The sequence below is a fragment of the Micromys minutus genome (assembly GCF_963924665.1).
Source record: "Micromys minutus genome assembly, chromosome: 10".
NCBI lineage: Eukaryota > Metazoa > Chordata > Mammalia > Rodentia > Muridae > Micromys > Micromys minutus.
This window is the reverse complement of record NC_137979.1, coordinates 31,027,143-31,047,897: the sequence shown is the minus strand read 5'-3', so window position 1 is coordinate 31,047,897 and position 20,755 is coordinate 31,027,143. Positions and strand designations below refer to the sequence as shown.

The window sequence follows — 20,755 nt, the reverse complement described above, 5'->3', positions numbered from 1 at the left end:
CCTTCCATCCTTAAAATTTCAAAAAAAGAAATTTGTTTTTTGAGACAGGGTTTCTCTTTGTACTCCTAGTTGGGTGTTCTAGAACTTTCTCTGTAGACCAGGGTAGCCTCAAACTCATAGATCCTTCTGCCTCTGAGATTAAAGGTGTGGGCCACCATCCTTGTCTAGCTCACAAAAAAAAAGTTTTTTAGAAGTATCCTTTGAAGAACAAAAGACTATCCCCACAGGATGGGTGGGAATATGGTAAACTATGTATCTGAGAAGGGGCTTAGGTCTAGAACATGCACATAACAGCAACTCAGTGATAAAAACATGAGCCAACCCTCCCAGTCTGTGAGGCTAGAGCAAGAGGTTATCATTCCAAGAACAAGAGAGAAAGTCCTAACACCTCACCTGCCAGGGCCTCCATCTGCAACTTCTCATCTTTCAGACTGTGAGAAATACATTTCAATTTTTATTTGTTCTTGGATTTGCTTGTTTGTTGAGACAAGGGCTCACTTGTGTAGCCCTGACCAGCCTGAAATTCACTTATGTACCAGGTTGGCCTTGGACTCACAGATCTGCCTTTGAGTGCTAGGACTAAAGGTATGCACCACCATTTCTGTTTTTATAAATGACCCAGTTTATAGTATTTTCTCATAAAAAGCCTAACAGACTAAAACAGAAATGTATCGAGCTGTGACTGTTTCCACTATGGACGTCTTTGGACTGAATACCATCTACTGTGTTTCTGACTCTTTATGCGTCTTCTAGATCCTGGGCTCTTGTCACTCAGATGCCTGTCTCACTCAGTAAGAGCAGCTCCCTGAAGTTGCTAGTCTCTCCTGTTGATTTTCTTCAGTCCTAACAGATTTGTTACAAGTTACTTATATTAAAATCCATCTAGTGAACTGTCTCAGGGAGGTCACACTTTGCAGTCCTGCCTTGAATGCTAAAGCCATTCATTTTTCTCTTTCAAATAATAAATAATATCTGTGGTTCAGATAGCAGAGAGCACACAGATTTGCAATACTAATCACTCACTGTGTGGAACACCTCACAATGGAAAGGCCTCACTATGTCAGACCTGGGTGGCTATCGTAATCTGTATGCTTATGCTTATTAAAGGCATGCCCTCCCACAGTTGGCATGTCTATTAATTTTTTATTTGTTTGTTTTTTGAGTCAGGATCTTACTACGTAGCCCCAACTGTCCTGGAACTCACTATGTAGACCAGGCTGGCCACAGACTTAGAGATCTGCCTGCTTCTGCCTTCCAAGTGCTGGAATCAAAGGAGTGCCACTACACCCAACTAGCATGTCTATCCTTTTTTTAAAAAAAATAATATTATTGGAATTGGGGGCAAAAGAGATAATGGTCAGTGGTTAAGAGCACTAGCTGCTCTACCAGAGTACTTGTTCTTCCAGAATTTAGTTTCCAGCACCTACATCAGGTGCTTCTCAACCTCCCAGAACTCCATTTCAGGGAAGAAGGCCCTCACACGGAGACACACACTGTATTAGTCAGGACTCTCTGACTATATTAAAAGGAGACGTGTTGGCTGGCTAACAGGTCATGGTCTGGGCAGTTCAACAGTGGGTATCTCATGAGAGCCCAGTAGTTGTTCAGTCCACTAGGCTGAATGTGAACTCAGCCTTCCTAGTCTGAGTCTAGAGTCCTGGAGGATTCCTGGGGAACGTTGTTATCGTCAGTCTATCTTGGAATCCTGAAAAAGCTGGGTTTAATAACGTTTGAAGTAACAATAAACTTGCTAGCAAGATGAGGCAAGCAGGCAAAAAGCAAAGCTTCCGTCTCTCAAGTCTTTCTATCTGAGCTGCCACTAGATAACTTGGCCCAGATTAAGGATGGCTCTTCCTGCTTCAAGTAATCTGATGAAAAAAAAAAAACCCTCCCAGGAGTATCCTGCAGTTTAGGCTTTAGTTGAGTACATAGTCGAGCTGACAACTAAGATTAGCAAACATACACATATACGCATAAATAAACAAAAATACAGCTTTAAAAAGAGATTATTCTACCCAAGAAAAAGCCTTCAAAGTCTAGGGGGAGCTTTCTCTAACCTAGAATTTAATGTCTAATAATATCAATCAAAAATTACATTTTGGGGCTAGAGAGATGGCTTAGCAGTTAAGAGCACTGGCTGGTTCTTCCAGAGGTTCTGAGTTCAATTCCCAGCAAGTACATGGTGGCTAATAACCATCTGTAATGGTACCCAATGCCCTCTTCTGGTGTGTCTGAAGATAGCTACAGTGTATTCATATACATTAAATAAATAAGTCTTTAAAAAAAAAACAAAACAAGGTGTACAGCTCAAGAGGAACACCTGAAATTAGTGGTGAAAGAGAGAGGAGAGGGGGAAGAGAAAGAAGGAAAGCAAGCAAGCAAGCAGGGGTTGGGAACAGGGTATGCCAGGTATGGACTGAGGGATGCTGGAAGAGCCAGGAAACCATGTTTGTTTTGATATATAAAATATACATCTCAGTCCCTTGTCGAAGGCCTGAAACTAAACAGTATCAGCATAAAAAATTTCCATTCTTTTTCTTTCAAGCCACACAGTTTTTATGTAATCAGCTAAATAATGTTTCTATGTATGGTTTCTTTTTTTTTTTTTTTTAAAGACATTATTTTATGTATGTGAGTACACTGTAGGTATGTAAACTAGGGAGATTTGGAGTTCACTGAAATCCTCCAGCCTCTGCCTCCAAAGTGCTAGATTAAAGGAGCACTCCATTAGAGCGGGCTAAATTCGTGTCTTTGAGCAAACTGTTACATGCATGTCACACGGAAAGAAGGCAGGAGCGCACCATCTTTAGCACATACTACCTCCTTGATACGTCAACTGTTGGAGAAAAAGTCAGTTAAAAAGAAATAATAAGGGGTTCTCAGAGTCTCCCTGAGAAGAACCAATTTCTCCAACTCAGTTTCTAAATCCAGGACTAAGGAAATTGCGGAACTCAGATGTGCGAGGGCGGGTAGGAGGTCGAGCCGGCGCACAAAGGACCGCCCAGCCGCGGGGGAATGGTTTGACGGGGACACAGGGCCGTGAGGAGGCTGCCGCGATGCTCCCGTCTTTGCAGGAATCACTGGATGGGGATGAAAAGGAGCTGGAGAGCAGCGAGGAGGGTGGCTCCGCGGAGGAGCGGAGACTCGAGCCGCCGCCCAGCAGCCACTACTGCCTGTACAGCTTCCGCGGAAGCAGGTGCCCGCGCCCTGCCCGCGGCCCCGCCGCCCGGCCTTGCACCCCGCGGCCCCCACTCGCCATCTCCTCTCCCAGCCAAGGTCTCTGGCCCGAAGGGCCATCCTGGCCTCAGTCGGTTCTTCCCGGCTCTTACGAGTTTTTATGCCGGGCACTCCCAAGCGTCTGCCCCCTTTCAGCCCCTGTCATTGCAACCCCTGACGTCTGTTCATCGGATTTCTTAAAAGCCGCGTTCCTTCAGTCTTTCCCCAGTTCTCTGCTCCTGTCCCCAATTGACTTCATTTCTATCACACATTTTAACCCCGCCCTCTAGTTTGCTCTGTTTCTGCAGCCTCTCCTCTCAGTAACCCCCTGCGTACCCGGCTGACTTTCCAGAAGCCCTTCTGGCCCTGAAATTTAGTCTTTAAGATGTATTCTTAAATTTTAATTATGTGTTTGTGTGTGGGTATTTGCACATGCATACAGATGCCCACTGAGGCCAGAGGTGTCAGATATATCTGGAACTTGAGTTACAGGTAGTTGTAAGGTGTCCTAAGTGGGTTCTCGGAACTAATTAGGATCATTCTGCAAGAACAGTAAGCGCTGTTAACTTCTGAAATATTTCTCCAGGTCCTGTTTATTTTTTTATCTTAATATATATTTTCTGAATAAAAAATATTTGCATTGGTATTTTGCCTGCATGCATGTCTCTGTGAGAACCTGGAACAGAAGATACAGTTGTGAGCTGTCATGTGAGTGCTGGGAATTAAACTCCAGTCCTCTGAAAGAGCAGGGATGCTCTTAACTATTGAGCCATCTTCCCATCCCTTAACTTATTTTTTTAAATTCATTTTTTAAAAGATTTATTTGTTTTATGTCAGTACATGGTCTTTGTCTTAAGACATACCAGAAGAGGGCATAGGATTCCATCTACAGATGGTTGTGAGCCACCATGTTGTTGCTGGGACTTGAACTCAGGACCTCTGGAAGAGCAGTCAGTGCTCTTAATCACTGAGCCGTCTTTTCAGCCCCCCCCCCCCTTAACTCATTTTTGAAGAGGAATTTCTTCAAACTTTTGGGATATTAGGTCTTTTCTCTATTTATTAAATGCTCTGAAGAGAAGGGAGACTTTTGTCAGCTCTCTTACATGGAGTTTCTGTCATGAGACTAGGCAATGGAGGACCATGCAGTGTGGCCTTGCAGCATTTTAGCTGAGTCCTTGCTTTTACCCAGCTTGCAAAGGCTTGATTGACAGCTTCTAACTGATAGCACTGTTATATTTCATCTTGCAGATTGACACAGAATCGAGGGGATAATGATGATGGACGGTCATGTGGCACAAATGCAGAAACTCCCTCTGGTGATGATTTCAGGTAAAAACCGGCATAACTGTTATCACTGCTTTCCTGGTCTGTGTCTATCTATGGATGTCCCTGGGGTGTCTTGTCACTGCCTTCTCTGAATCAGACCTTCAGCCCCTCCTATCATCTAGGAACCTCTCCTGATCTCCTCTTCCTTGGCTCTTTTATTCATGGCAAGAGCAGATGCCAATACTGATAATGCATCTGTGACTGAACCCAGAGCCATGCCCCTAGCCAAGTAATAAACCCTAGCCAAGCCTGGTCACTAAGTTTTACCTAAACCTGACTGAGATAATCATCTTTTTGTAGTTGCTGTTTTTGAGATAAGGTTTCTCACTATATAGCTCTAGCTGTCCTGGAACTCACTAAGAAGACCAGGTCTTGAACTCAGGGATCTGCCTGCATCTGCCTCCCAATTGCTGAGTCTAAAAGTGTGTGCTACGACCCATGGCAAGATAATGATCTTTAAGGAGGAAAGGTTAATTTGGCTCAGTTTCAGACGACTTAGTCCATGTGGTTTCTTAACCCTGTTGCATGTGAGCCTGAGGCAACAGCAGAAACAAACTGAAGAAGGGCCTGTTCACTTCATGGCAGCTTGGGAGAGATGCAAAGGAGAGAGGCAGGCAGCTCCCAGCCAGCTGCCCAACCAGTCAAGGTTCTGACATGTTATTGGGATCATATTTCCAGTGACTTAGCTTCTATTCACCTTCTACAGGTTCTATTACTTCCAATAGCTCAGTGGTCTGGGAGCCAAACCATGGAGATATTCCAACTCTAAACAATAATCAACCCAATAACAGGGGCATCAAGTAGACAGTTCTCTTTTTCTTTTTTCTTTCTTTCTTTCTGTTTGTTTTCTTGTTTTGTTTTTGTTTTGAGCCAGGGTTTCCCTGTGTAAGTCTGGCTGTTCTAGAACTTGCTTTGTAGACCAGGCTGGCCTGGAATTCACAGAGATAAGCATGCCTCAAGTGTGAGATTAAAGGAGCATCATCACTAACTGATAGCTTTCTTTTCTTTTTTCTTTTTTTAAGTTGATAGCATTCTTAAGAGTGACCCTGAAATTGGTATGGCAGTGCACAGCCTCAGGCAAGTTTGAGTTTAACCTAGGCTATGTAACTAGTTCAAGACCAGTCTGGGCTATGTTGGGGCCCTGGCTTTGGTTCATTATATCTGACTTATGGGTTTGAATGTACTACTGGTAAGGACCATGTTTCTTTCATTTGTCAAGCCTCTCGTTGGTGGATACTAATCTACCATCTGAAGTGGAGCCAGAGCTGCGCAGTTTCATTGCTAAGCGCCTTTCCAAGGGAGCATTCTTTGAAGGGCTGGGTAATGTTGCATCTGTAGAGCTGAGGTAAGTATAAAATATGCTGTCTCCTGTGTTTTTATTTCTAAGCTAAACATGAGAAGTGTGGAGAAACTCGAAGAGATCTAGGCCTGCAGAAAACATCTTTATTTTCCATTCTCTGGCACCTCTTGCCTTCCACTCCCAACCAGAGCACTGAATCTCACATATAAATGTTATGAAATTAGACTGAGTGAGATTCTAGCACCTGAGTGTACTTTAGTGTGCTTTATACTTAGACAGAAGGATCTGGAGCTGGAGAGGTAACCTTGATGGAGAGCACTCTCCTGGTGTGTGCAAAGCCCATGGTTCTTTTCTAATTACCAAAGTGGAAATCATATGCCCACGGTTCATAACGGGCTTTCACAAATGCTGATGTAGTTCTTCTTACAAAGGGAGATGGGCAGTTATCTTACTGTCCAGTGCAGAATTAAACACAGAAGGTCACAGGGAGGTCAGGCTCACACAAGCCCCCTCAGCCTGATCCCAGCAGTCTTGCCATTATACTCCTTCAGACAAGGCATTTGTTTAAATATAGGTTCCCTTAGGAGTATATCCTCTAGCCCAGGATACAGTTACTGGATAAGCCTGGCACATCAGCATCAAACATCCATGACATGTGAAAGTTTAAAAGAGGGGAAACATGATTATTTTTATGTAAACATAGACATTCCGTGAACATAGTTAAAATTTGTGTAGATTTTTCTTTAAACAGTTAAAAATATGTTATGTATGTGTTTGGATATTAGGCCTTCATGAATGTTTATGCACAAGATGTGTGCCTATTGCCTGCAGAGTCCAGAAGTGGGTGCGGGATCCCCAGGAACTGGAGATACAGATGGTTATGAGCCCATGTGCTGGGACCCAAACTTGGGTCTTTTAGAAGAGTAGCCAGCGCTCTTTTACAACTGACAAACCATCTCCCCAGCCCCTGGATTTTTCACATAAAACAGTGGAGTGAAATGAACCTTTATTAGAGGCTGGTTGGTTTGTTTTTATGAGGCAAAGTTTCATCATGTAACCCTGAGTGGTCTGTACCTCACCATGTAGACCAGGTTGTTCTTGAACTCATAGAGATCTACCTATGTCTGCCTCGTAGGGCTGGGATTGGTGTCCATCACCACGTCTGATCTGTAGGCTGCTTAATTAAACCTCACCTGGGTGGTGTTCCTTCTGCTGAGATGAGTAAGATGAGAAGGTTGGGGAGCTCTGCATGAGGGGCACTCTGAAAGTGTTACCAGACCAAGACTAGGTTCAGAGCCATCTACAAAGTGAGGAGCGTGAGTACCTAGGTACTCCACTTTACTTTTTTCTTTCTTTTCTAGAATTCCCGGTTACCGAGTTGGTTGTTATTACTGCCTTTTCCAACAGGAAAAACTGCTTCTTGAAATAGCAGCAATGGATTCTGAACATAACCCTTCTGAATATGTGGTCTGCTTCTTAGGAGGCTCTGAGAAAGGACTAGAGCTATATCCTTTCTTTGGTGTTCAAGGGTATCAGGAGGGAGAGCATCAGGGCAAGTAGTAAGTGGCCTTTACCCTTAAGGGCGTGTCGGAATGTCATTCGTGACCATTTGTCTAGGCTGTGTGTCTTTGTGTGTGTGTGTATATATATATGTGTGTGTAGAGAGGGAGAGACAGACAGACAGCAGACAGGGTCTTACTTTGTAGTCCTGGAATGGAACTCATTATGTAGGCCAGGCTGGTCTTGAACTTACAGTGATCCACCACCTCTGACACAGTGCTGGAATTAAGGGCACATACCACTATACTCAGCTGAGACTATATTTCTAGCTGGGAGGTAAAATATTGATGGATCATTCTGTGTCTCTTCCTTAAGAACATACTTTCAGGCTTGAGTTGGACAAGTATATTCAAGGGCTGAAGAATAACATGAGTCTCGAGGTAAGGTGTCTGACTTGAGCTATGTAAGACTGGAGCGATGAGTGTGAACATGCATGACTACTCGTCTGGTCACTTGGTAGCCACCGACACTTGACTTCTAATTTCCTCATCTTCTGGGCAGTGGATCAGTGCTGTGTGACACGGGCAGGGAATACAGCTGTGTTATAGGCACTGAGGGTTTCATATTCTACTTTTGGTGTGTTACACCAGTGAAAACTTTCTAGGTCCAATTGTGGAAACCCACACCTGACGTCCTGGTGCTTGGGAGGCAGTTTGAGGGTAGCCTAATTTACATAGTTAGTTCTAAGTCTGCCAGAGATACATAGTGGACCTGATCTCAAAAGCAAAACAAGAAGCTAGAGAGATGGTTCAGTGGTTAGAGCACTGGTTGTTCTTCCAGAGGACTCCGGTTCAATTCCCAGCACTCACATGGCAGCTCACAACCATTGATATAACAACAGTTCTAGGGAATCTGACATCTTTGAGCACCAGGTATGTAAGTGATAGGAAGACATAGAGGCAAAAAAAAAAAAAAAAAGACAGTTGGTGAGATGGCTCAAAGGTAAATGTGCCTGCCAGCAAGTCTGATTGACTTGAGTTCATTACCCAGACTGACATTGTGGAAACAGAGAACTGACTTGCATGGGTTGTTCTCTGACCTCCATGTATGCAGGGCACATGCATGTACACACATGAAAAAGAAAGACAAATCTATGTAAAATTCAGTGGCAGTTAATAACTTACCTGATGAGGAAGAAGATACCTTTTATCTGATTTCTAGGCACATAGGATTCATATTTTGGTTAGCACCAGTGGTCCATTAGCGGTATTCTATGCCATAGTCTATAGATACCAAGTTTTTAGGGCTGGAGAGATGGCTCAGTGGTTAGGAGCACTGACTGCTCTTCCAGAGGTCCTGAGTTCAAATCCCAGCAACCACATGGTGGCTCACAACCATCTGTAATGACATCTGATGTCCTTTTCTGGTATATCTGAAGACAGATACAATGTACTTGTATTTATTTATTTTTTTTAAATCTACTTTTATTTATTTACTCTCCATTAGTTTAATTCCGGGATGGGTACAGCATCACACGGATTCTGTGTCCAATGGCCTTTGCAGAAAGGTTGCTTCGGAATTTGGCACGAACCATACCACTGTTTCCATGGGCCTGAGTTACTTTTCCCCAGATCACTCTGGTTTTGTTTGGTTTGCCTCCAGGAGTCACTGTATTGTTTTTTGCTTTGTACACATAAGCACATCTCTTGCCTAAGTAGAACTCGGTTTCATCTCGGGCATAAACGCCTTCAGTTTTAAGAAGAGCCGTGTGCTCTCTTTGGTTCCGGAGACCTCGCTTGTAGCCAGCTAAAGTGGCCTTGCACCACAGCCTTCCGGACATACTTGCGATCTTTGGAAGTCCGGTTCCCAGCAGGCCTCCACAGGCGCCAAGGTGGCGGAAAGAGCATAAATATGTATTTAAAAAGACAAAACAAAACCAGCTCCCCTCCCTCCCTCTAAAAAAAAAAAAAAAAAGAAAGAAAAAGAAAAAGAAGTATGGCCAGGTACATTGGCAATACCTATAATCTCAGTATCTGGGAGGTTTAGGATTTCAAGATCAAGGCTGGTCTATATTACATGGCTAAACCTTGTCTTAAGAACAAACATTAAAGATACCAGACCTAGTTTTTGTTTTCTAACTATCAGGAGTATATTGAAACGGATGCAGAGATGGCTCATCAGTTAAGAATACTTACTGCTTTTCCAGAAGGCCAGAGTTCAGTTCTCAGCACCCAAATCTGGTGGCTCACAATCACCAATAACTCCAGTTGCAGAGAATTCAACACACCCTTCTGGACGCCAGGAGGCATCCACAGGAACACAATTATGTACATACAAATAAAAACTTTTAAATTGTTTTGAAGAGGGTGCTAAGAAGGAGGCTCAGTATGTAAAGGACTCACAGTGCAAGCCTGAGGACCTGTGTGAGTTTGGACCCTCATTATCCATTATAAACGTGGTGACAAGCACCCGATATATCAGTGTTGAAGTGGTGGAGACAGGGAGAGCTCAGTACCTTGTTGGCCAGCCAGCCGAGCCCAATCAGTGAGCTCCAGGTTCAGTGAGACAATAAATAAGATTGAAAAGTTGGAAAGATGGTACCTGACATCACCACTCCAAAAATGTAATTTAAAAACAAGGTAGAAAGCAATTGAGGAAGATACCTCATGTCAACCATTAGCTCACACACACACAGAATACATATACACACAGAGCAAAAGTACTAAAAGAAAAAGTCTAAGGCTTTTATGATACTAAAACAAATGATATTCTCTCTTGATGTAGGAAAGGAGCCTGGGGAATGATCTAAAGTCCTATCTGAATAGCTGGTATGAGGATGTGGTGTGTCCAATCCAAAGGGTGGTTCTTCTCTTTCAGGAGAAACTGACCTTTCTGCTACATGCTGTAAGTATTGCTCATGAAGAACATTCCCAGTTAGAATCTCCTCAACAGACCTCAGTCATTTAGAAACATACTCATTTTCTCTAAACATTACTTTTCCCTTCCTGTATGTTTCTTCAGACTATGATTGCTGTTTAGATCACATCTTATTGACTCTCATCTAGAAAGTGTTATTACTAAGGTAGGGTTGAATTGTAAATCTCAGCAGGGTCTTTCCATTAACACACGTGCTCATGCATGTCTGCGTTCCCAAGCACTGGAGAGATAGAAGCAGAGTCAGGACCAGAATTAAGGCCAGTCTGAGCTCACAGAGTATTTGACAACTTGCCTAATTTATGTAAGAACCTGTCCCATTACATGTCAGCTGGGTCACATTAAAAAATAATAATCTTTTCTTTTTAGCCACTTTTAAAGACAGGTTTTCACCAGGCATTGGTGGTATACACCTTTAATCTAGCACTTGGGAGGCAGAGGCAGGGGATCTCTGAGTTTGAGGGCAGCCTGCTCTACAGAGTGAGGTTCAGGAGACCACACCTACACAGAGAAACCCTGTCTCAAAAAGCAAGTGAAAGGGGGGGAAGGACCTCATTATGTAATCTATGATTGCTTAACTTTTTAAAGAAAAGGCTTAAATTACTCATTTGTGTGTGTGCGCGCGGGCATGTATACAGCTTTTCTGAGGCAGTTCTTACCTTCCACCTTGTTCTGTGTGTTGTACTGCAGGCTGGCCGGCCCTTGAGCTTTTTGTTGATTGTGTCATCTCTGCTTCCCATGTCACCATAGGAGTGCCAGGGCAATGCATGCCCCCAAATCTGACTTCTTACAAGGGTTCCGGGGAATTCCACTCAGGCTGTCTGGCTTGAACAACAAGCACTTTTGCACTCACTGAGTCTTTTTCCTGGCCTTGATCCCAAACTTTCAGTCCTACCTGCTTCATTGCCAAGCACTGCCCAATCACATCTGCCTGAAATAATTACCATCTGAAATAAAGGGAAACAGGAGCAATTTCCAGAATATTTGAAAAAAAAAAAAAAAAAAAACAATTTTAACTATATGGAAATGTTTAGACACCACACAAGCCTGATGACCTTAGTTCAAACCCCAGATTCCACAAGGTGGCAGGAGAGAACCAAATCCCAAAATTGTCCTGATGTCCATCCACATACTCTTTGAGATGTTTCCACACACATACACACATGTATATACATGTGTCCACACACCCACTAAATTAATAGATAGATTTGGGAACCAGTGTACTTGCTGCCAAATTTGACAACCTGAGTTCAAACCCTGGAACCCTCAGGCTGTAAGTAGAGCATTGGTTCCTGCCAGTTGACCCCTGACCTCCACAAGAGTGCATGCAGCCCCCATTAAAATAAATAAGTAAAGTAAAGAAATGCTGAAAAATGTTAAAACACATGCTTATAATCATAGCATTAGGGAAACTGAGGCTGGTGAATCAGAAGTTCCAGGCTAGCCTATGCTGCATAGCAAGACTGAAAATAAACCATATTTTAATAAATTAATGAAAAACTGTCACTGAGCAGTGCTTTAGCCCAGAGCACTTGCAGAAGGTACAGTGGGTAGTGAGTGCCTGGGGAACGGTGCATTTGGATGGGAGCGCTGGGCCAGTGAGGAACAGAGGAGGCAAGTGTTAAACTGTTCTTCTCCCTTTCTCTCATAGGCTCTCAGTTACACTCCTATTGAATTTAAAGAATCAGATGAAAAAACAAAGAGAGACATTAACAGGTAAAGAACATAATTTCTGAAGAAAGCCTCCCCTGTCTCTGGGCAAGTTCAACAGCTACATTTTAACCTCCCCTCCTAGTACAGAATGCATTTGTTTTCTCCTGTTCTGCAATGCTGGTTGTGGAAAGGACTTGTATATGTGACAGGTTTCTGAGTGTGGCCAGTCTCCAAGGACTTATTCATGAAGGCACCATGACCTCTTTGTGCATGGCCATGACAGAGGAACAGCATAAGTCTGTGATCATCGACTGTAGCGGCCCCCAGCCTCAGTTCCACAACGCAGGTGAGTCAGAAACTAAGAGGCAGTGCTTGTGGACTTCTTACACTGAAAGCACGAGATTGTACAGTACTAAGTCTGCTAAGACCTTAATCCTAGAAACGGGTTCAAGTCATGCTTGGTATATAAGAAAACTCACATGTATGTATAAGAACAAATACAAAAATCACTCAAAGACAGTTTTAAATTTTAATATTTTGAGACAGGTTCTCACTGAATAGGTTGGCTTTGAGCTTAAAATCTCCCTGCCTTAGCCCTCCTAGGATTACAAGTATGTATCATATAAAAAACTTTTTTTTTCAGCAGCTTTTTTTTTTGGGATATTCTCTGTATTTTCATTTCAGATGTTATCTTCTTTCCCCCATCCCATCCCCCACACCATTACCTCCATGAAGATGCTCACTCTCCCAACCACCTTCTCCCCCCTCAACGCCTTGGCTTTCCCCTACACTGGGAAAACGAGCCTTCGATGGACCAAAGGCCTCTCCTCCCATTGATACCAGACAATGCTGTCCTCTGCTGCATATGCACCTGGAGCCATGGGTCTCTCCATGTGTGCTCATTGGTTGGTGTTTTAGTCTCTGGGAGCTGTGGTGGGTTTGGATAGTTGATAATTTTGTTCTTCCCATGGGGTTGCAGACCCTTTCAGCTCCTTCAGTCCTTTCCCTAGCTTCTTCATTGGGGTTCTCGTGTTCAATTTGATGGTTAGCTGCAAACATCCTCCTCTGTATCAGTATGGCTCTGGAAGAGCCTCTGAGGAAGCATCCATATCAGATTCCTGCCAGTAAGCACTACTTGGCATCAGCAATAGTGCTTGGGTTTAGTGGCTGCATGTGGGGTGGATCCTCAGATGAGGCAGTCTCTGGATGATCTTTTCTCCAATCCCTGCTCCTCTATTCGTTTCTTTATTTCCTCCCATGAGTGCTCTCCCTTCTAAGAAGGACTGAGGCATCCACCTTCTGACTTTTCTTCTCTTTGAGCTTCATAAGTTCTGTAAAGACTTATTTTTGATTGGTTGGTTGGTTGATTGCTTTTGAGAAACCATCTTATATAGGCTATACTGGCCTTGAACTTCTAACTCTCTTGCCTCTACTTTCTTTTTTTTTAATTATTATTTTTATTTCTTTATTGGATACTCTCTGTATTTACATTTCAGATGTTATCCCCTTTCCCCCATCCCATCCCTTTACCCCCTCCCATTGCCTCTACTTTCTAAGTGCTGAGATAGAGACAACCATCTTCATGTCTGGCTTAAAGGCATTTCCTTGTTTTTGGTTTTTGGGGTTTGTTTTGGTTTGGTTTGTTTGTCATTGTATTTCAAGACAGAATTTCTCTATGTGTATTTCTGGCTGTTCTGGGACTTATTATGTAGGCTAGGCTGACCTCAAACTTAGTTATTTACCTGCCTCCGAATCCTGAGTGCTGGGATTAAAGATACATACTTCAACCACCACCTGGCAATAAAGGTATTTTTTAGGAAAATTTTTTGAGAGTGTGTGTCTGTGTGAGTGAGTGCAGGTCCATGTATATGTATCCTAGCATACATGTGGGGGTCAGAAAATAACATTAGTGTCAGTCCTCATTTCTACCTTGTTTGAGACAAATTTTCCTTGGCTACTATATATGTCAATCTAGGTGGGCCTCAAGGTTTTAGGGATTTCACTGTCTACACCTTCCATCTAAGTATAGGAAGGGTAGGATGTGCACTTCTGCATCTGGCTTTATGTGGGTGCTGGAGGTCTGATATCAGGATCTAATGCTTGCATAACAAAGAGCCTTATACAGTGAGCCGCCTCCCCAATCCTCAAGTCGTTTTAAACATTTCTTAATTATTTAGTTCGCATAGGATTAGGATCACCTTCTACCATGTTTGAGGCAGGTTCTCCGTTTTGTTGTTTCCTGCAGTGTTTTTGGGTCTGGCTTGCCCATGAGCTTCTGAGGTCTCTCCCATCCTTCCTCCCATCATCCTGTATAATGCTGTGATTACAGATGCTTGCACTGTGTGTATCAGTCTTTACAGGGTCCATGTCCTCATGCTGTGTGGCAAGTGCTTTTTCCTTCCTAGTCATCTCTCTCACCTGCCCAAGACCTCTTTGGGACAGGTTCTCACTATGTAGCCCAGGCTGTCCTCAAACTCTTGCCTACCTCTGACTGCTGGGGTTAAAGGTGTTCAGCCACACATGGCAACCTTTTTTTTTTTTTTTTTTTTTTTTTTGAGACAATGTTTCAAAAACTTGGAACTTCCTAGTAAACCAGGCTACCTCACAAATTTGGGAGAACAGGAGGATGTAAACAAACAGCTCTAAAGGTACTTTTTACATAATCCTGGCTGTTCTGGAACTCAGTGATCCTCTACCTCTGCCTCTATTTCCCCAGTGCTGGATTGAAAGGCATACACCAACATACCCAGCTTCTAAAGCATTTTTTGGTATAATATTGGAAGAAACCTAAATGTTTACCAATGGGAAATCAATAATAAACTGCTAATTTACACAATGGAATGTAGAGCAGCTAAAATTGAACTAGATATACATATTAGTATGGCTCTGAAACATAAGTTAGCCAACGCTTGACATATGTATAGAAATGACAGTCCTGATGGGGACAGAGGGGCATTTGATTATGGTGCTTGTCTGAGCTATGTGGCAAACTTAACTATTTTGACGCCACAACAGAAGTGGGTCTTGGTTTGGTTTGGTGTTTTTGGTTGGTTGGTTGATTGGTTGGTTGGTTGATTTCTCCAGACAGGATTTCTCTGTGTAGTCCTGGCTGTTTTGGACTTGCTTTGTAGACCAGGCTGTCCTTGAACTCACAAAGATCCACTTGGCTGCTGTCTCCTGAGTGCTGGGAGTTTTAAATAATTATTTATAAATGTTTTTATAAAGAAATTCCTTGTCTAAGTAAGTGCTAGAGATCTAAACCCAGATTCACTTGCATGGAAAGCACTTTAGTCAGAGAGCCCTGCTACTAACCCCTGTAGTGCCTTTTTAATGAAAGATTAAATGTGGCGGGGTGTTATTTAGGTTCTTTTATTAGAACAAAATCAAAAGATGAAAAAGCAAACAACTTTGAAGTGTCCACATATCTCTTTTTAAAAATTGTAGGCATGACCTCATAGTGACTCAGATCTTCTAGAGATCAGAGTGTGAACCACAGGAACCTCACTAACTCAGATCTTTTGAAATTACATTTGGTTATAGCACTATCATAGACTACCGAAGACACGGGTTTAAAACCCTTCTCTGTGCCCATGATTTTACCTGTAGGAATATCAATTTTCTCATCTCTAACTTGACTCAAATGTTCAATCCTTCAGTTTTTTCATAAAACTTTAGAAATAAATAATAATTAATGTATCTAAACTCCTGTCCCTAATAAATATCTGGTATTGCTATTTAAAATAATAATTAAAACCATGCCTTCTTAATGGTCTAAAACAGTATATATCATTTTGAAATATGGCCTAATATGTATGAGTATAAATAAATTTTCTTGTAGCAAGCCTTAAAAAAAAAAAAAGAAAAGAAAAGAAAAGAAATTCATGTGCTAGGCCTGGACAGATGATTCGTAGCATGTGTTGCTCTTTCAGAAAACCAGAGTTGTGTTCGAACATATCCAGCACACATCTGCTCTCCCTCGGCACCTGCACTCATGCACACATACACACATACGAACGTAAGAAAATATAACAAAAGCAAAATCTTTAAAACTTGACATGCATGTATGTGCTCTGTGGTACTTAATTTTGTGTATTTACTGTTGTTTAGGAAGCAACCGTTTTTGTGAGGACTGGATGCAAGCTTTCTTACATGGTGCTGAAGGGGGTAACCCTTTTCTCTTCAGACAAGTCCTGGAAAACTTTAAACTAAAGGTAATGAATTGGTCAGCTATGGTGTTTTTGTTCTGTATCTAATTACTGCAGGTGGTAGCATCAGTGATTGGCTTTTACAGTTACAATGTTCATTAAATGGGGCATCCTCAAAGCTCAGAACACAGGCCAGCTAGAGCTACCTAGTGAGGCCCAGTGTCAAGAAACAAAAACGGACATTATGAGTGCTCAGCTAGAGAGGGGGTATTTTTCAAGCATGGTCATCATCTCACTGAACTATTTAACAGAGTAATCTTTTTCTAGGCTATACAAGACACAAACAATTTGAAGAGATTTATCCGACAGGCGGAAATGAATCATTACGCTTTGTTTAAATGTTACATGTTCCTTAAGAACTGTGGCAGTGGAGATATCCTTTTGAAGATTGTTAAAGTGGAACATGAAGAAATGCCTGAGGCCAAAAGTGTTGTGGCTGTCCTTGAAGAATTCATGAGAGAAGCGCTTGTCTGAAGTTCCATCCCATGCTGAGGATGTGTTTCTTGGAGTGAGTTGAGGCTGCCTGTGAGAGGCTGTAGTTACTATTGTTTATAGGATTGCACTGCTCCTAAGGTGACTGGAAACACCCCCAGCTTCTTCCTTCTGTGCTTTTTGTTTAACTTAATTAAACTCAACAATCAGAGGAATGTCTTCACCAAGTCCTAGGTAGAGACTGTGTGTTAGAACTGTGGAATTTTGCTGCCATATTAGTCTCATAAATCCTAAGCACCAAACATGTGTTGCCTAAAAAACTCTGGAGATGATTTTTGGCTTCTTGGGAATTTCCTGTAGTGTTTACCAGGATTTGCTTCTCCAAAAGAAACATAATCTTTCTCAGTACATTGTAGAAGTTTTTGAAGTACATGATCCTAGCAAGATGTGATGATACATGCCTATAATCCCAGCTACTCAGGAGGTTCTGAGGTTCCAGCCAGCCTGAGCTACAAAGTAAGTCTATGTCCAGCTGGGACCACATGGTAATCATCGTCACCCTGGTCTTACAGCACCACCATATAGCTTCAGAGACAGCCTGTTCGTTCTGAGTGCCGGATACATATCAGTGGTTGCATGGATGACGAAGCCACCTTTTTAACGAATATACAAATAAATTTTATAAGAATTTAAATATAAGAGTTTATAAGAATTTAAAAATGAGCTTTATATATAGAAGCTTATGGACTGGCAAGATGGCTCAGAAGGTAAAGAAACCTGCCACCAAATCTGACAACCTGTGTTCAATCCCCAGGACTCCCATGGTAGGAGAGAACCAACTCCACAAATTCCCTGTGACCCATACACACTGCATACACAATAAATAAATATGTTAGGAAATGGTGGGCTGGAGAAGCAGCTCAGCAGTTACAGCATTGTTGCTCTTAGAGAGGAGCTGGCACCTACCAATAAGAAAGAAAAGAAAGGCACTGGAGAGATGGCTCACTGACTTCTTTCTCTTCCAGAGGTTCTGAGTTCAATTCCCAGCAACCACATGATGGTTCACAACCATCATAATAAGATCTATGCCCTCTTCTGGTTTGTCTGAAGACATCTACAGTGTACTTATATATAATAAATAAATAAATATTAAAAAAAAAAAAAGAAAAGGAAGAAAGAGAAGAAAGGGATATACTAGCTTCAAAATGAAACATTCTCTGATTTAAAAGCTCTTGTGGAAATGACCACATTATTTACAGGTATTTATTTGCCTTTATTTTCTTCCATATTTTTTTAGATGAAAATGCTGGAGTTCTTAAACAGTATTAAGAAAAAGGAAAAAAAAAAAAACAGTAAATATAGGAAATATCCTTTACAAGCAAATATAAGAATACACTTGAAGTCAAATGTGGAGAGTCGTGTCTTTGAATGTAACCTTCCACAAGACATAGGCAGTTGGAACTCTGAATTCAGGGTCAGTCTGATTTACTGAATTACATTAGCAAGCTTCAGGCCAGCCAGAGCTACATAGTGAGACTGTCTCAATAAATAAGAAAATAAACAGTTTTTTACAATTTAAAAATTGTAAACCAATTCTTCCCATCACAATTGCTCATTGATGTTAGATTGTGTCTGTCACAAGCCTCAGATCAATTGCAAGTGCCCTTGAGTAGTCACTTTAATTCCCATGGTGCCAGCTGCAGCCCCTCACCACTGTTCTGCATAGGCTTTAATAAACCCACTTGATAATGATTTTGGTTTAGAAGATCTGACGTCTCATGTTCTCACTGCCTTCGGGATGCTCAGAGGAGCGTGACTGTAAGCAGAGGCACTCTTAACTGCTTGTAAACCCTGCTAAGAGCTGAGTTCTAACCTTCAAAGTGACTGATGGGGGCTTTCTGCCTTTACTTCTCCATAAGTCAGTCTAGGGACATGACTCACTACGCCCTTTCTTTTTCTTTAATGAGAAATACAATTCAGGATCTTCATAAATGCTTTCATATGGCTTTAAAGTTTAATAACTTGGATTATAGGCAGTATAGAAAAGAATGCAAGTAGCATTTTTATAGCTATCCGATGGCTGGATAGTCAGCAGCTCCATGGTACTTATCTTGAATCTTTTCCTAATGCACTTGGTGCCCACTTGGAAATCATTAAAAATGAGCAACATTAGGACATTAAGATTTTGAGTTCATAAAATAATCTTTATTTCCAAATTCACAATCAGGAGAGTGGCAAATGGAATTCAAAAAAATAGGTGTAGGGGTTAGAGAAGAGCGCAGTGTAAAGGACTCAGGTGGATTCTCAGAACCTACTTACAAGAGTCAGGTGTGCTAGCTTGTGTTTGTAATTCCAGCACTGGGAAGAAGGCAGTTCTTACGGCCCAGCCTAGCTGACTTGGTACGTTTCAGGCCCCAGAAACCTTACCTGAAAACAAATGGGAAAAAGAAAAGAAGAGGCCAGAGGGGTAGCTCAATTGATGAAGGCCCTGGCCGTGTGTCTGCCGCCTGAGTTCTGTCTCCAGAGCCCCTGTGAAGGTGGAGGAGAGCCCACTCCTGCACGCTTTTCTCTCTCTGTATATGTGTCTCTCAAAGCTGACTGTTAACCAACAGGAAGACAGAAGGTAGATGGCTCCTGATTGACCTCTGACCTCCAAATGTCTACACACAAATAATAATGTTCGTGTGCATGGTAAAAATAAATAAGCAAAGGGCTTGTTTTGTTTTTACCAATAATAATAAAAATGAAAGCAAATGCAGCCAGGTAGTCGTGGTGCACACCTTTAATTCCAACACTCAGGAGGCAGAGGGATGGACCTCTGAGTTTGTGGACAGGTACAGAGTAAGTTACAGATCAGCAAGGGTTACATAGAGAAACCCTGTCTTAAAAAACAAAACATAAAATAAATCTTAAAAAAACAAAAACAAAAAAACAATAAAGGAGATACATTAAATCACTTGTGGATATAGAAAAAAAACATAACTATATTCTTTGCTTATTTGTAGGTACTTCTTTGTAATGTAGGCCCACTACATTACACAATTGTATATAGCCGTCTTATGCTTAAAAGTGGCAAATTCTGTACCACTATTAAAGACAAGAAAAAAGATGTCATGGAATTGATTATCTTGTTGATATGAGAAAACAGCTCATAACCATGAAAGACCCCTCGTCCGCCTTAGCTGCAGTAACGCCATTTTGTGCAAGGCTTAAATTAGACAGAGATAGAAAAATACTAAACTGAGAGTCAGCCAAGAAATAGCACAGTCCTTGCCAAACAAGATATCTGTAGTTGACCACCTGGACTGGGGTAAAGACACAATATTTTGCCATACATACTGAGACAAGGACGAAAAACAACACCCTGTCCCAGAGGAGGGGCCAAGGCCGCCCTTTCCAAAAACTTGGGGCTTGTCCCCAGTTCACCCTGGTTTCATTTAAACTAACCAATTAAAACCCTGTTGCTATGCTTCTGCTTCTGTACCTTGCTTCTGCCCCCAAGCCCTATAAAAAGGGGACTGCCCCTTTGTCCGGCGCACAAGTCCTCCGAGAGACTGTGTGCCCACAGGTACCTGTGTAAATAAACCTCTTGCTACTTGCATCCGAAGTGAGTGGTCTCGCTGCTCCTTGGGAGGGGTCTCTTCAGACGGAAGATACCCTCCGGGGGTCTTTCAACCATAAACTTATGCCATATTCAAATTTTAATAAGTGTAATAAATTTTAAAGGGCCGGGGTGGGGGAACACTTCAGAGGCAAAGAGGAAGGGGGATGGGGTGAAGAATTATAGGAGGGGGTACTGGGAAGGGGCAACGTTTGGAATGTAAATAAATAATTTTAAAAAATTAAGGACTTAAAAAGTGTGTGAAATAAACTTGTGCTTGTGTGCAGTACACAGCAAATATGTTTGTCTTGTATCAAAATGTCTATCTGTAACAATAATAAAACAAAGCTTCTAGTCAAGGCAGATATTTTTGCCTAATTGACCTTAATTCTTATCTTTAATTATTTCTAGTAATTATACTTTATATACGTGGAAATTACACTTTACACATACCACATACACACCCCTGTACTAAAATGTGTGAAAAAACTCAAATTACCTGTTAAAATGCACAGGGAAGAAGTAAACAAGTTTTCTTACAATGGTTCATTTGCTGTCTAGAAACAGTTTCACCTGCAGGATACAGTA

The 20,755-nt window shown here is 41.9% G+C and overlaps 2 protein-coding genes across 2 annotated transcripts; one reads left to right on the top strand and one right to left on the bottom strand.

Annotated features, from left to right (window-relative positions):
* The first annotated feature begins 3,042 nt into the window (after positions 1–3,042).
* LOC308425820 (protein Njmu-R1) lies at positions 3,043–20,268 on the top strand. The gene is made up of 10 exons (XM_080923380.1): positions 3,043–3,196; positions 4,465–4,545; positions 5,762–5,887; positions 7,204–7,347; positions 7,725–7,782; positions 10,127–10,246; positions 11,928–11,992; positions 12,139–12,275; positions 16,037–16,140; positions 16,402–20,268. Exons 1-10 carry the CDS (start codon positions 3,057–3,059, stop codon positions 16,606–16,608), a joined length of 1,182 nt encoding a protein of 393 aa, XP_080779506.1. The 5' UTR covers positions 3,043–3,056; the 3' UTR covers positions 16,609–20,268.
* Positions 8,850–9,182, bottom strand: LOC308426243 (large ribosomal subunit protein eL33-like; the record flags this gene model as incomplete). The annotated part of the gene is made up of 1 exon (XM_080924003.1): positions 8,850–9,182. The coding sequence occupies one exon, from the start codon at positions 9,180–9,182 to the stop codon at positions 8,850–8,852; it is 333 nt and encodes a 110-aa protein (XP_080780129.1).
* Positions 20,269–20,755: the final 487 nt, after the last annotated feature.